Consider the following 12,024-nt stretch of genomic DNA (forward strand, 5'->3'; position numbering starts at 1 on the left):
CAGGGCTTCGGCTTTCTGCCCAGGGCTCCAGCAAGTCTAATGCTGGCCATGCTCGGTGGACCCCCTGAAACCTGCTCGCGTCCCTCCAGGGGGCCCCTGGTTGAGAATCAATGCTTTAGATCGTTTGTAAGTGGGCATCTTGTTTACTGTTTTCAGGATCTGTTTTCATCTAACACGGCTCTTTGATCAAGCCCCTTTTTCACCACTTACATTTCCATTCAGTTTTTTTTCCTTGGTACTCTCTCTCTCTGGTACATCTGTAGATTTTATTTCCCTCTACTTCCCTTCTCTAATAGCGTTTGCTCACACACCCTGGTTTGTTTTGCTTTCTGCTTCTCCTGACCTGAAGCCTTTCCCATTTTCCTGCTTTCCTCCTTCTCACTTCCCAGTCCCCTACTTTCATTCTCCTGTTCTTTTATCACCTCACCTCCTATCCAGACTCCAGTTCGTCTGTTCTGCTACATCACATGCTAGTCCAGGGTTAGGGTTACCACATGCATACCACTGCCATCTACTGGATGCAACAGGGGCTGCTCAACTGTGTGTCATAGGTTCATATGCTACTGCTAGCTAAGGGAGATTCTCCTTTAGCTCAGATGGCAGAGGTCTGGGGCTTTTGGAGCAGGAGACTCTGAGTTCTAGCCTCAATATGATTACAACATAAAACTATAGTGCTGGAGGTTACTCTACAAGCCTCCAAAAGAGAAAGTCCTTGCATGTCACTTTGATCTGTCTGGGGTCCAGTCACTGTGGGGTCTGGGCACAAAACACAAGTTTAATCTAAGCTATTTACCTGGTCCCTCATCCCTGTAGTATCTGAGCGCCTCACAGTCGCTAGTGAATTTATCCCCATTGTGCAGGGGAGACACTGAGTCCAGGAGAGACTAGGTGACTTGCCTGAGGACATGCAGGGAGCTTACAGCAGAGCAGGGACTAGAACCTGGGTCTCCTAAATTGAAGGGTCACCCAAAAGCCTTTCAGGAAGAGACTCTGCCCTAAGCTCGGGTTAGCTACCGTTCCTGGTTTTGCATCCTCCGCGTCACCTCGCGTGGTCACAGGGCCAGCCGCCGGCGGCTGTGGGGTGGGGGGCCGCCCGCCCGCTACTGAAAGTCAGCTCCAGGACCAGAGCGGGAAAGGAACTGGGCCCACAGCTGCCTTCCCATGATCTTGCCCCTGGGACGGGGGCCAGGCTCAGGCAGTGAGTTGCCCTCTGCTCTGGCCCTGTTGCCCAGGAACGGGGGGCAAATCAGGCCAGGACTCCCCCCCACACACACACTGCCCAAGATGGGGGAAGTGGCGGGAAACTGCCCCCCCATTGCCCGCGGGGGGGGACCCGCCCCCCACTTGTGTCCCCAGTGGTGGGGGGGGGGGGTCAGCTCGCTTCCCCCGGGGCTGCAGGGCTCTGGGCTAGGCTCGGGCCTACGAGGCCTCTCCCAGCAGCGGGCTAACGTAGGCAGCTCTCCCGGGCCCGGGGGGAGGTTCCCGGCTGGCGCCGCCAGGCGACTCCCCGGTTCCAGCAGCCCGCTGCCCACCCCAGGGCACCACGGAGCCCGGGCTCCCCCTGGCGGAGCCGGCGGGGAACGACACCGACCCGCCCTGGGGGAAACTACAATCCCCAGCATGCACCGCCGCGGCCGCACGGCCTGCCGGGACAGGCCGCTCCGCCGGGGCGTCCGGGACTACGGCTCCCAGCAGGCCACGCGACGGGAGGGCGCCGGATATCCGGTGGGAAGGGAAGGGGTGAAGAAGCGGAGGGCGGAGGAGAAGAAGGTCTGGGGGGTTCTGGCAAAGACGGGGCCATCATGGTAAGGGGGGAGCACCACGGGGGCGGGGCTGTATGGAGGGATGTGGGTCTGGCTTCCCTATCCCTGGGGGAGGATGTGGGTCTGGCTCCCTATCCCTGGGGGAGGATGTGGGTCTGGCTCCCTATCCCTGGGGGAGGGGCACCACTGGGAGACCCTATGGGAGGATGTGGGTCTGGCTCCGTATCCCTGGGAGAGGGTGTGGGTCTGGCTTCCCTGTCCCTGGGGGAGGGGCACCATTGGGAGACCCTATGGGAGGATGTGGGTCTGGCTTCCCTATCCCTGGGGGAGGGGCACCACTGGGAGACCTATGGGAGGATGTGGGTCTGGCTTCCCTATCCCTGGGGGAGGGGCACCATTGGGTGAGATGTGGGTCTCATCCCTGGGGAAAGGGAAAATTGGGGCCCTTATAGGGGAGTGATTTGGATCAGAATCCCCATGGTCTAGATAATACTTTGTCCTGCCAGGAGTGCAGGGGACAGGACTAGATGACCTCTTGAGGGGGTGGGGAGAGGCACCACTGGTGGTTTCTCTGTAGGGAAGGATGTGGGGCCAGGTTCCCTATCCTGGGAGGGGAAAGGGGGTGCACCATTGGGGTATAAGCTCCCCCACCCCTGGGGAAGTAGGGAGCAGCCCCAGGGCCTGAGGAGGGAGGCTCTTGCGGGGTAAGATTTGGTAGGCAAAAGGACTGGAGGTAGGTAACAGAAGAAGACAGGTGCTGGGGCTGTTTCTGTAATTCTGACAGCACTCGTACCGCCACATGGGCTGCGTATGGGGGTTGCTCAGCTGCCGCTGACAAGCAGCTGTCTCTGGTGTGGGATGCAGTAAGCTGTTTATTCAGAGGTCCCCTTGCCTAGCACCAGTTGATCATGGAAATTGTCTTCTGCTTTAAGGGGCGAGGGCAGGAGGCTCTGAGTTCTAGTCCCTGTTGTCTTTATGAATTTCCGAGGGGCCACGTGGTGTGGCATTGTGACAAGTGGGGAGATTTTAGATGATCACAGATTTGGGCGGATACTATCATCCAACCAAGGGGTTCCTGGATCCCTTGAGTGGCCCCATCTGACCTAGTCTGGTTTAATCCAGGTAGCACAGGGGATTCATAATGACATCCGGACGCTTCTGTGCCTAACCCAAGCTGTCATGGGCTGGGTGAGACAAAGCTGTTACCATCTTGATGGGATGGTCACCAAAAAACCACCAGCACATATGGGCTTGGCCCTGGACATTGAGGACTGAATTCTGCATGTGTATAATTGAATTGCAAAAGTTAGAGATAGAAAAGATCTATTTGATTCTCCAGTCCACTTCCCTGCAAATGCAGGAGTGTCCCCTTCAGTCTGTCTCCTGAGGCCTTGATTAATAGAGTTTGAAACACCCTACACCAGTGATACTCAATAGGCCACCTGCAGGCCAAATGTGCCCACCAGTTCACCTTAAAAAATGTGTCTAATTAAATTCACAAACAGTGATATGCTGCCTATCATTTGCCTATGACTTCCTTAGTTAGTAACTTACTGGATCTGAAGTTCTCACGATAGCATTGGCTATGATTGTGCTTGGACGTCACCCATTTTTTCATTAGTGATGGAAATGGAGCCAAAGATGAATGTGAGTGGGAGTGAACATCGCAGAGTTGACAGTGAAACCCGAGCTTTTAACCCAAGCTGGACAGGAGATTTTCTTTTTATGATGCCACCTCATTTAAACGCAAAACCTTTGTGTTTAATGTGCCAAACCACTGCATATCCATCTGTAAGGTCATCAACGGGAGGCACCACTTTGAATCGGGGAGAGGGATAGCTCAGTGGTTTGAGCATTGGCCTGCTAAACCTAGGGTTGTGAGTTCAATCCTTGAGGGGGGCCATTTAGGGATATGGGGCAAAAATTTGTTGGATGATTTAATTGGGGATTGGTCCTGCTTTGAGCAGGGGGTTGGACTAGATGATCTCCTGAGGTCCCTTCCAACCTTGATATTCTATGATTCTATGAAAGCACAGTAACTTCCATAAGGCCTGTCCTCGTGGCAATGTTGCAAGATGTCACAAAATTGAAAATCTGATATCTTTGTATCACACTTCAAATGTCGTTCTCATAACATCAGCGACTGTATAAAAGCAATAGCTGCTTCATTTCGGATAACGTTGGTCCTAGCTAAAACGAAACAGCCTTTCCTGGTTGCCGAGCTTGTCAAGGACTGCCCTGGGAAATGCTGGCGGAGCTTTTGGTCAGAGATAAAAACAAAGATGACATAGGGCAACTTGCTTCACACGTTTGACAATCTGATTCCACCGCAGTGTGACGATTGGAGCTAATTTATGAGGATGAGTTCTCAGCACTGCTTTCTGGTTTCAAAAACACCAAATATATGTCTCTTGCAGTGGACGAATCAGGTGATTTAAGTGACACTGCCCATTTATTGCTGTTGGTTAGATTTTTATGATGGTTAAATTGTCAGGAAGAATTTTTGTGCTTAATACCATTAGAAACCTACACTACAGAAGAGAGCATTTTTTAAAAAGTAAAAGGCTTTTTTGGAGGGGGAAAAGAAAAGGTTTAGGTCTGCAGAAAGTAAACTTGCTTGTTACAGACGGAGTAAACTTGCTTGTTACGTGACAGGGAAAGAGAAGAGCTTTGCTTCACGTTTGGCAGTGATACACCCTTCATTAAATACACTTCAGTGCATTATTCACCAGACTGTCCTCTGTGGTAAATTGTCTGGGGATTTTGGAAAAAAAAAGAGCGAGTATTGTGACAAGATTAGTGAACTACATATGGTCAACTTCTCGCTTACAACATCGTGTTTTTAAAGGTGTTTTACAAGACTTTTCAGCCGAATACAGTGACCTGTTGCAGCACAGTGATGTTCACTGGTTAAGTTGGTGCTGGTCCTGCTTTGAGCAGGGGGTTGGACTAGATACCTCCTGAGGTTTCTTCCCACCCTGATAGTCTATGATTCTAATGGTCACGTGTTAGAGAGGTTTTGTGCACATCAAAAAGAAATAGAATTTCTTTCAAACCACAAGACCAACAAGGCTTGCGAGTTCTGGAATTTATGAATGATGTCCCCTCTGTCACAGGTAGCTTTTCCGTGCGATATTACTGGTCACTTGAATTCCCTCAATTTGCAGCTCCCAGACCATGCAAGCAGTGTCAGGGATTTGTTTGAAAAAGTGTGTGCCTTTCAGAGGAATCTTGAAATCTGTCAGACAAACTTAACAGGAAAGATGTTGCACTTTCCCACATTGCATGTTGTTGCTACAGACGAAAATGATGCATGAATTCCTAAACCATCTGATCGAAAATTTCAAAATGCGATTTGAGAATTTTAAAATTCCAAAGGATTTGCTTTTATTTGTTTGTGATCCGTTTATTGTCTCGGCCGTTGGACCTTGCCCTTCTGAAGCAAAGAACATTCTTGATTCAATTGATGAAGATGCCTTTCAATTAAAAAAATTTAAGTCTCTGGAGCTCAGATGTCTTGAAGGCAAAATTCAGAGAAGGGGGACTTTGTGATTTTTAGACTAATATGCTGACCAGTTTCAGAGTAGCCAGAATCTAGCCGTCTATCTTTTAACGATGTTTAGATCAACGGTGGGATTCCTGGTGATGGGAAGGAGCCCTCAGAAAGGGAAGGAGGATCCACACGTGCCCAGCTTATGGCTGTGACATGAGACAGAGGCTGGGACCAGCAGGGGAATGGACAGAGGAGTCACAAACTGTGCCTGTTGCTTCTCCTGCTCTGGGGCATCCCTGCATCGACACCCCCTCCCTTATCTGTTCCCCACACAGCCCAGCAGAATGGGTGGGGTGGGAGGAGGCGCAAGACATGTTGTCTTTATGTGCATAGCCACGGGAGGCCAGCGGGTGAAAGGGAGGGACAGGAACTTGTCAGAGGGAGCAGCTGACAAAGGGCCCCCAAAGTGGGGCAGGCTGGGGGAGATGCCCACTGAAGACGCCATGTTTGAAGGCAGTTCTGCATCTCTTTCCTCTGGGAGATTCCTCGGTGAGGGTGAGATCTGCCCTGTTCTGTCCCGTCCCGCACTGCCTGATTCTTGCTGTTTCTGTCCGTAGGAAGGGCTTCCAGGAGGCCAGTGAACTACATGGGCCAGGCAATGAGAACCAAGCTCTAGGGATCTTAGACTCTTGCCAGGGGCAGTCTGCCTGGGGGACCCAGGGCCCTTTTGGAGAGTGCCATGAAGGGGTCTATGGGGGATGCAGAATGACATGGGAAGATCAGTTGGGAGTTAGAGCAGCTCCAATGTCACTGATGGAGAATAACCTCCTGTGGGACTGGTAAATTGACCTCTGCTTCTACCCCATACTGTGCCGACTGCTCGCTAAGGCACAGCGGTGTCTGCAGAGGGCACGTGCCACACTGGCATGCTAGTAGCTCAGACAGACCCTCCTTCCAAGGTGTGCTGCACCCTCAGAGAGGCAACGGCTCCATCTCCATAAAGCAGCAGCCCCCAGACTCTGCCCCGCAGCTGCTGCTACTTAGCAATCATGTTTATTACATGCCTAAAGATGGGGCCTTGTCGTGCAAGGCGCTGTACATATGGTAGTGGACCGCCCTTGCCCTGAAGAGCTGGCAATCGAAATAGACCAGACAGAGCCGGGGTGGGGCGAGGGGGCGAGCGTGAACAAAGTGATGGCAGCAACGGGCATGGCTGTGCCGTGACTTTATTTTTAGGTGGGATTACTTAGGGAGGAGATTAGAGCAATGGAAAGAGGAGGGGGACAGTGCAGGGGAGAACAGGGTGACTGGGGATGAGGGAGGGAGGGGGTTGGAGCAAATAACCAGTGAGCACAGGGCAGAGGAATTCTAGCTAGTCACAGAATTTTCTGCAGTTCAGAGTAAAGGTCCCTGCATTGGTGGCTCCAGCTCCGAACAGCTGATCTCTCTGCCAGCTGACGTGAGGGGGAGAGGAGGCACCCTCCCAAGAGCCTGCAGGCTGCCCCGTATTTGAGCAGCAGTGTCCAGGGTGTGTGGTGCCAGTGGTGGGGAGGGCTGGCTGGGATGCCCGTAACCCTGCCTGCTCTCTGTGCAGATTCGCTTCATCCTCATCCAGAACCGGGCCGGCAAGACGCGCCTGGCCAAGTGGTACATGCAGTTCGATGATGACGAGAAGCAGAAGCTCATCGAGGAGGTGCACGCCGTGGTCACGGTGCGAGACGCGAAGCACACCAACTTCGTGGAGGTAAGGCGCCCCTGGCGTGCCAAACGGGCAGCCGACCGACGCCCCAGCCTACACTGCAGGGTCTCCGAGGCTGTGGCAGGTGTAATCTTGCCCTCTCTGGTACAACCCTTCCATTTATACCAACCCTGGGTTTGGAGATCTCCATGCCCGAGCCCTCCGGCTGCTGGGTCCTGCTGAGGCTGCAGCCTGTGGGTGCCCTCGAGGCAGCTTCGAATACAGCATGCTCATTATCCAGTCTAGGGGTGGTGGATCACTGCAGCTAAAAACCAGCCATCCGCTGCTCAGCCCCTGGTCCCCTTGAGCGGGGAGCCAGCTCGTCTGTTTGAGGCGTAGGGATTCACACTTCTCCTGGTATCTCTCCTCCAGCCACAAGCCATTAATGCCTCATCTCATTGGAGTCGCTCCGATCAGCCTGGGGGGCAGCAGGCCGACACTGAGCTGTCGTGAGCCGATGACATGGATACGGAGGCAGTGTGGCCTACTGGGTGGAGCACTGGACTGGGACTTGAGGGAGGGAGACTTGGATTCTATTCCTGTCTGTGCCCTGGCCTGCTGGGTGACCTTGAGCAAATTGCTGCCTCGCTCTCTGCCTCAGTTTCCCCATCTGTAAAATGGGGCTAATGATTCTGCCCCTCCTTCATCAAGCACCTTGAGGTCTAAGGGTGAAAAGCGCTAGACATGAGCTAGGGATTATTCTATAGACTCGAGTATCGCCGGTGATATGTGTGGCCCCTCAGGCCGTGCTGTCTCTGACTGGCTGCTCTGTGCTCCAGAAGGGGGCTAGCAGGAAGTGAGCGGAGGTTGTCTGATCCAGGTGCATCTCAGTGGGCCAGAGCACAGACGTCAGCTGGTCCTCTTCCTCTCTCTTCCAGTTCCGGAATTTTAAGATCATCTACCGCCGCTACGCGGGGCTGTACTTCTGCATCTGTGTGGATGTGAATGACAACAACCTGGCCTACCTGGAGGCCATCCACAACTTCGTGGAGGTGAGCACTGCCCCCGGCCTCTGCCCTTCCCTTAGTACGACTCAATTGAGCTGTCTTGTGGCCTGGTCCTTTGTGCCAGCTCCTCAGAGGGATGGCAGCCCTAAAAGGACCGTGAGCTGCTTTCTGCAGCCCCTCTCTGTCCTGGCAGGACAGTCAGCAGTTCCTGCCCCTCTGATCTCGGCTGTGATGGGACATAAAGAGGGTGCCTCGTCCTTCAGGTAGACTGGGGGCTGTGCGTGTGTTAAAGGGGGTCAGGTTTGCAGATTCCACTGGCTGCAAGGGATCTCCTTTGGTGACCCTTTTCTGAGGCAGAGGCATATCCCGCCCAGGCAATGGTCTGAACCATTGCAGCGGCCGGAAGCTGAAACAAGAGGAAAGGTTGACATCACTGGAGCAACTGACCCAGAGACAGTAGATTTTTCCATCCCTTGGAGTCGTAAATCCTGGCTGGCTGTGTCTTTCTAAACAACCTGCGCTGGCTCAGGCAGGGATCCTGTGTGGGAGTCTGTGGGCTGTGCTATGCAGGTGATCAGACCGGACAATCACAATGGTCCCTTGTGACTTTAGCATCTCTGACCGAAAGGTGGCGTGGCTCCCTCCTTCTCCCGGTCTCTGAAATCCAGCTCTCCTTTCTCTTGGCCCAGGTTTTGAATGAATATTTCCACAACGTCTGTGAACTCGACCTGGTCTTCAACTTCTACAAGGTGAGCTCAGCCCGGGAGGGAGGGGAGCACGGGACCAATCGCTCTGCGGTTCCATGCAGCTGCTGCATAACACCGTCTCATGTCAGACGTACCTACAGGCTGGGGGCCCTATCGTGGGAAGCAGTGACTCTGAAAAAGGTTTGGGGGAAGGAGGTGGATAATCAGATGAACATGAGCTCCCACTGCAATGCTGTGGCCAAAAAAATATATGCTTTATCGTGATGGATTCAAGGAGCTAAATCTATTTAGCTTAACCAAGCGACTGTTAGACTGGGATCAAGTCGCTGCCTATCAGTACCTACGTAGGGAACAAATATTGAATAATGGGCTCTTTCGCCTAGCAGAGGAAGGTCTAACATGATCCAATAACTGGAAGCTGGAGCCAGACAAATTCAGACTGGAAATTTGGTGTCCATTTTTAACAGTGAGAGTCATTAACCACTGGGACATTTGACCAGCGTCGTGGTGGATTCTCCATCGCTGACCATTTTAAAATCAAGAGTGGATGTTTTGCTAAGAGATCTGCTCTAGGAGTTGTTATGGGGCCTGTGCTACACAGGAGATCTGACGAGATGATCCCAATGGTCCCTTCTGGCTGTGGAGTCTATGAAGCATTGCTGCGCTGAGCCTGCTTGACCTCTCTCTCTGTCCTGGGTGGGGGGAGGGAGGTTTAAACATTCAAAATATAACGTGTTACATTGACAGCCCTTGCCCCCGATGACCCTTCCAGCTTCACAGGGCAGATCCCATGTAACTCTGTGGCGTTCCGGTAGATAAATTCCCCCTGCAGGTTGGGGGATTTTAGAGGGCTGGAATGTAGCAGGGAGAGGTTCAGCATGCTGGTCTCTATTTGATGGCTATGGACCCACTTTCCAAGCCTCAGTCCCGCGAGGGTCCCGCTGTGTCAGGGTCACTCCGCTGCTCTGGGGGAGGACACGGGTGCCAGTCTTTTTACCCTCCCGTGGCACTTGGGACGCAGCAAATGGCAGAACCTGTCACAGCGTTGTCCTTGGAAATGCTTTTCGGTGCCACTTGGTGGATGAACCCAGGCGCTGCGTACTGCGCTGCCGGTGTGCTGCAGAGTGCCCCAGAGGGAGAGGCAGCGCTGAGGCTGTCCTCCGTGCACCTGGCTCACGGGTGGTCTGTTCTTGCGGCAGGTTTACACCGTGGTGGACGAAATGTTCCTAGCCGGCGAGATCCGCGAGACGAGCCAAACGAAAGTCCTGAAACAGCTGCTTATGCTGCAGTCCTTGGAATGAGAGAACTGGATCGAATTGGCCCCATCCCCCATCCTGCCCCGGGACTCCTCCTTGCACCCAGTCCCTGAATCAGTGACTGTCTCAGAACAAATTTAGCCACTCTCCATTGGGGGGAGGGGGGAGGACACCCCCTCAAATGGATCAGAACCACAAGTCGAAAGTTTCAGTCCCACCTCCCCCATGCTCGAATGCGGCAGCTGAGATCCCGGGTGGGTGGGTCTAAGGGGAGAGAGCGACTGTATTTAAAAAAAAAACAAAAACCTTTTTTGGGGCCCTGACACAACCATCCCCGAACCTCTGTGTTTTCCCTCCATATAACCAGCGCGCTGTCTCCCCCCCCCCCCCCCCAACCCCCCAGCTCCGTTCATGTCCGTGTGTGTGCCGAGTCTGCACTAGAAGTGGGACCACAACTGTGTGTTATCCATTGGTGAGTGGCAGCCATACCATATGGCCAGTGATGTATTGAAATAAACCATCTGTGAAACACTCCTTCCTCTGGGGTGGTCTCCGAAGGGCCCTGCAGCAGCAGGAGGGAGGGAGTGGGGGTGAGGTTCTTGGAGGTAGATTTGACATAAGGCTCTGAGGTGCATGCAGGAAACTCCTGTTGGGTGGTGGTGTCTGGCATTGGGAGCAGGTCATGTTCTCAGTGAGCTCGGTGTCCAGTGGCCTCTGGTGGGGAAGGAGCTACATGGGGGAGAGGGTAGGTTTTCCCCCATGGAAAAAAATTGTTTTGACTAAATTTTGCATGGACAATCTTGGCCAAAAAAACAACAACCCACAACTGTGTGTTTCCGGCCAAATTATTTCAATTCTGAAATGCTGCTGTGGTGCATCATGGGAGTTATAGTTCAGGCACCTTATGCTCCCATTCTCCCCATAGGCTGGGCTCCCTGGTTGGACTGCCACTCCCATGATGCACCAGAGTCTTTCCTTTTGAAGGGAGGCAGTGCATCATGGGAGATGTAGTCTGGCTGGGGAGCCCAGCCTGTAGAGGAGAACAGGAGCCATGATGCACAGTTGCCATTTCAGGACTGAAATATTTTGGCTGTAATACTTAATATTTTGAGCTAAGTGGGTCTGGTCAGGAGCTGCTGTGTGACCTTCACATGCTGCAGGGAGTTCACCATAGACACGGGGCTCTTGCAGTAGTTGGCTTTCTCCAGAGCTTGGACTATCTACTGCAAAGGAATTTACCCTGGTGTCTCATGAAAGAGGCCACTAGTGCAATTCTCAGGAGCAGTCATGTCCCCTGTTAGGGCTTTTCCCTCATGTTTTCCTGGAGAATGCAGGCTGTCTTGGGGCAGCCCAGAATGCAGGGAAAGGTCCTTTCTCCCTGGGCTGAGGCCCGATTCTTTTTAGGAAGGTCTGTCCTCTCACCATGCAGTGAATCACTGCTCCATCTCAACTGGAGCCATATTGGGCTAATAGGTTCATTGGTTCATTGGGCCCAGAATCCTGGATAAGACTTGTCGATCCCTCTAGGTAGCAGCCTGGTATCCTTGCTCCTTGGGCGTTACGGTAATGGCTCAGAGATGGTGCCTACCCTGAATAATAAAACCTAGCTCCTACCACCCATAGCTTTTAAATGAGGACAGTATCACCATCCCCCATTTTACAGATGGGGAAACTGAGGCACAGAACGGGACTGGGCCTAAGGCCAGCAGCAGAGCGAAGAATAGAACTAAGCTCTCCTGTGTCCCAATCTGGTGCTCTATCCACTAGGCATCACTGCCTCTCCCTAATTACTGCGGTAGTACCCTGCCTCCAGCAACACCCACTGGATGTGTTTCTAGTAGGGTACTCCGGGGGTTGGTTCTTGGCCCTGCGCTATTTAACATTTTTATTAATGACCTGGAAGAAAACATAAAATCATCCCTGATAGTTTGCAAATGACCTGACCCCAAAATTGGGGGAGTGGTAAACAATGAAGATGACAAATCACCGCTACAGTGCGATCTGGATCGCTTGGTAAGCTGGGTGCAAGCAAACAATGTGTTCAATATCATACGGGTAAATGTCAATATAGACATCTAGGAAGAACAAATGTGGGCTGTACAGGAAGAGAGACTCTATCC

General features: G+C 52.7%; 1 protein-coding gene across 1 annotated transcript; it reads left to right on the forward strand.

Moving 5' to 3' along the window:
• Positions 1–1,687: 1,687 nt before the first annotated feature.
• AP2S1 (adaptor related protein complex 2 subunit sigma 1) lies at positions 1,688–10,438 on the forward strand. Its single transcript, XM_005283714.4, has 5 exons — positions 1,688–1,805; positions 6,851–7,000; positions 7,873–7,986; positions 8,631–8,690; positions 9,848–10,438. The coding sequence occupies exons 1-5, from the start codon at positions 1,803–1,805 to the stop codon at positions 9,947–9,949; spliced, it is 429 nt and encodes a 142-aa protein (XP_005283771.1). The 5' UTR covers positions 1,688–1,802; the 3' UTR covers positions 9,950–10,438.
• The last annotated feature ends 1,586 nt before the right edge of the window (positions 10,439–12,024 follow it).

This window comes from Chrysemys picta, chromosome 17 (genome assembly GCF_011386835.1).
Source record: "Chrysemys picta bellii isolate R12L10 chromosome 17, ASM1138683v2, whole genome shotgun sequence".
Classification (NCBI taxonomy): domain Eukaryota; kingdom Metazoa; phylum Chordata; order Testudines; family Emydidae; genus Chrysemys; species Chrysemys picta.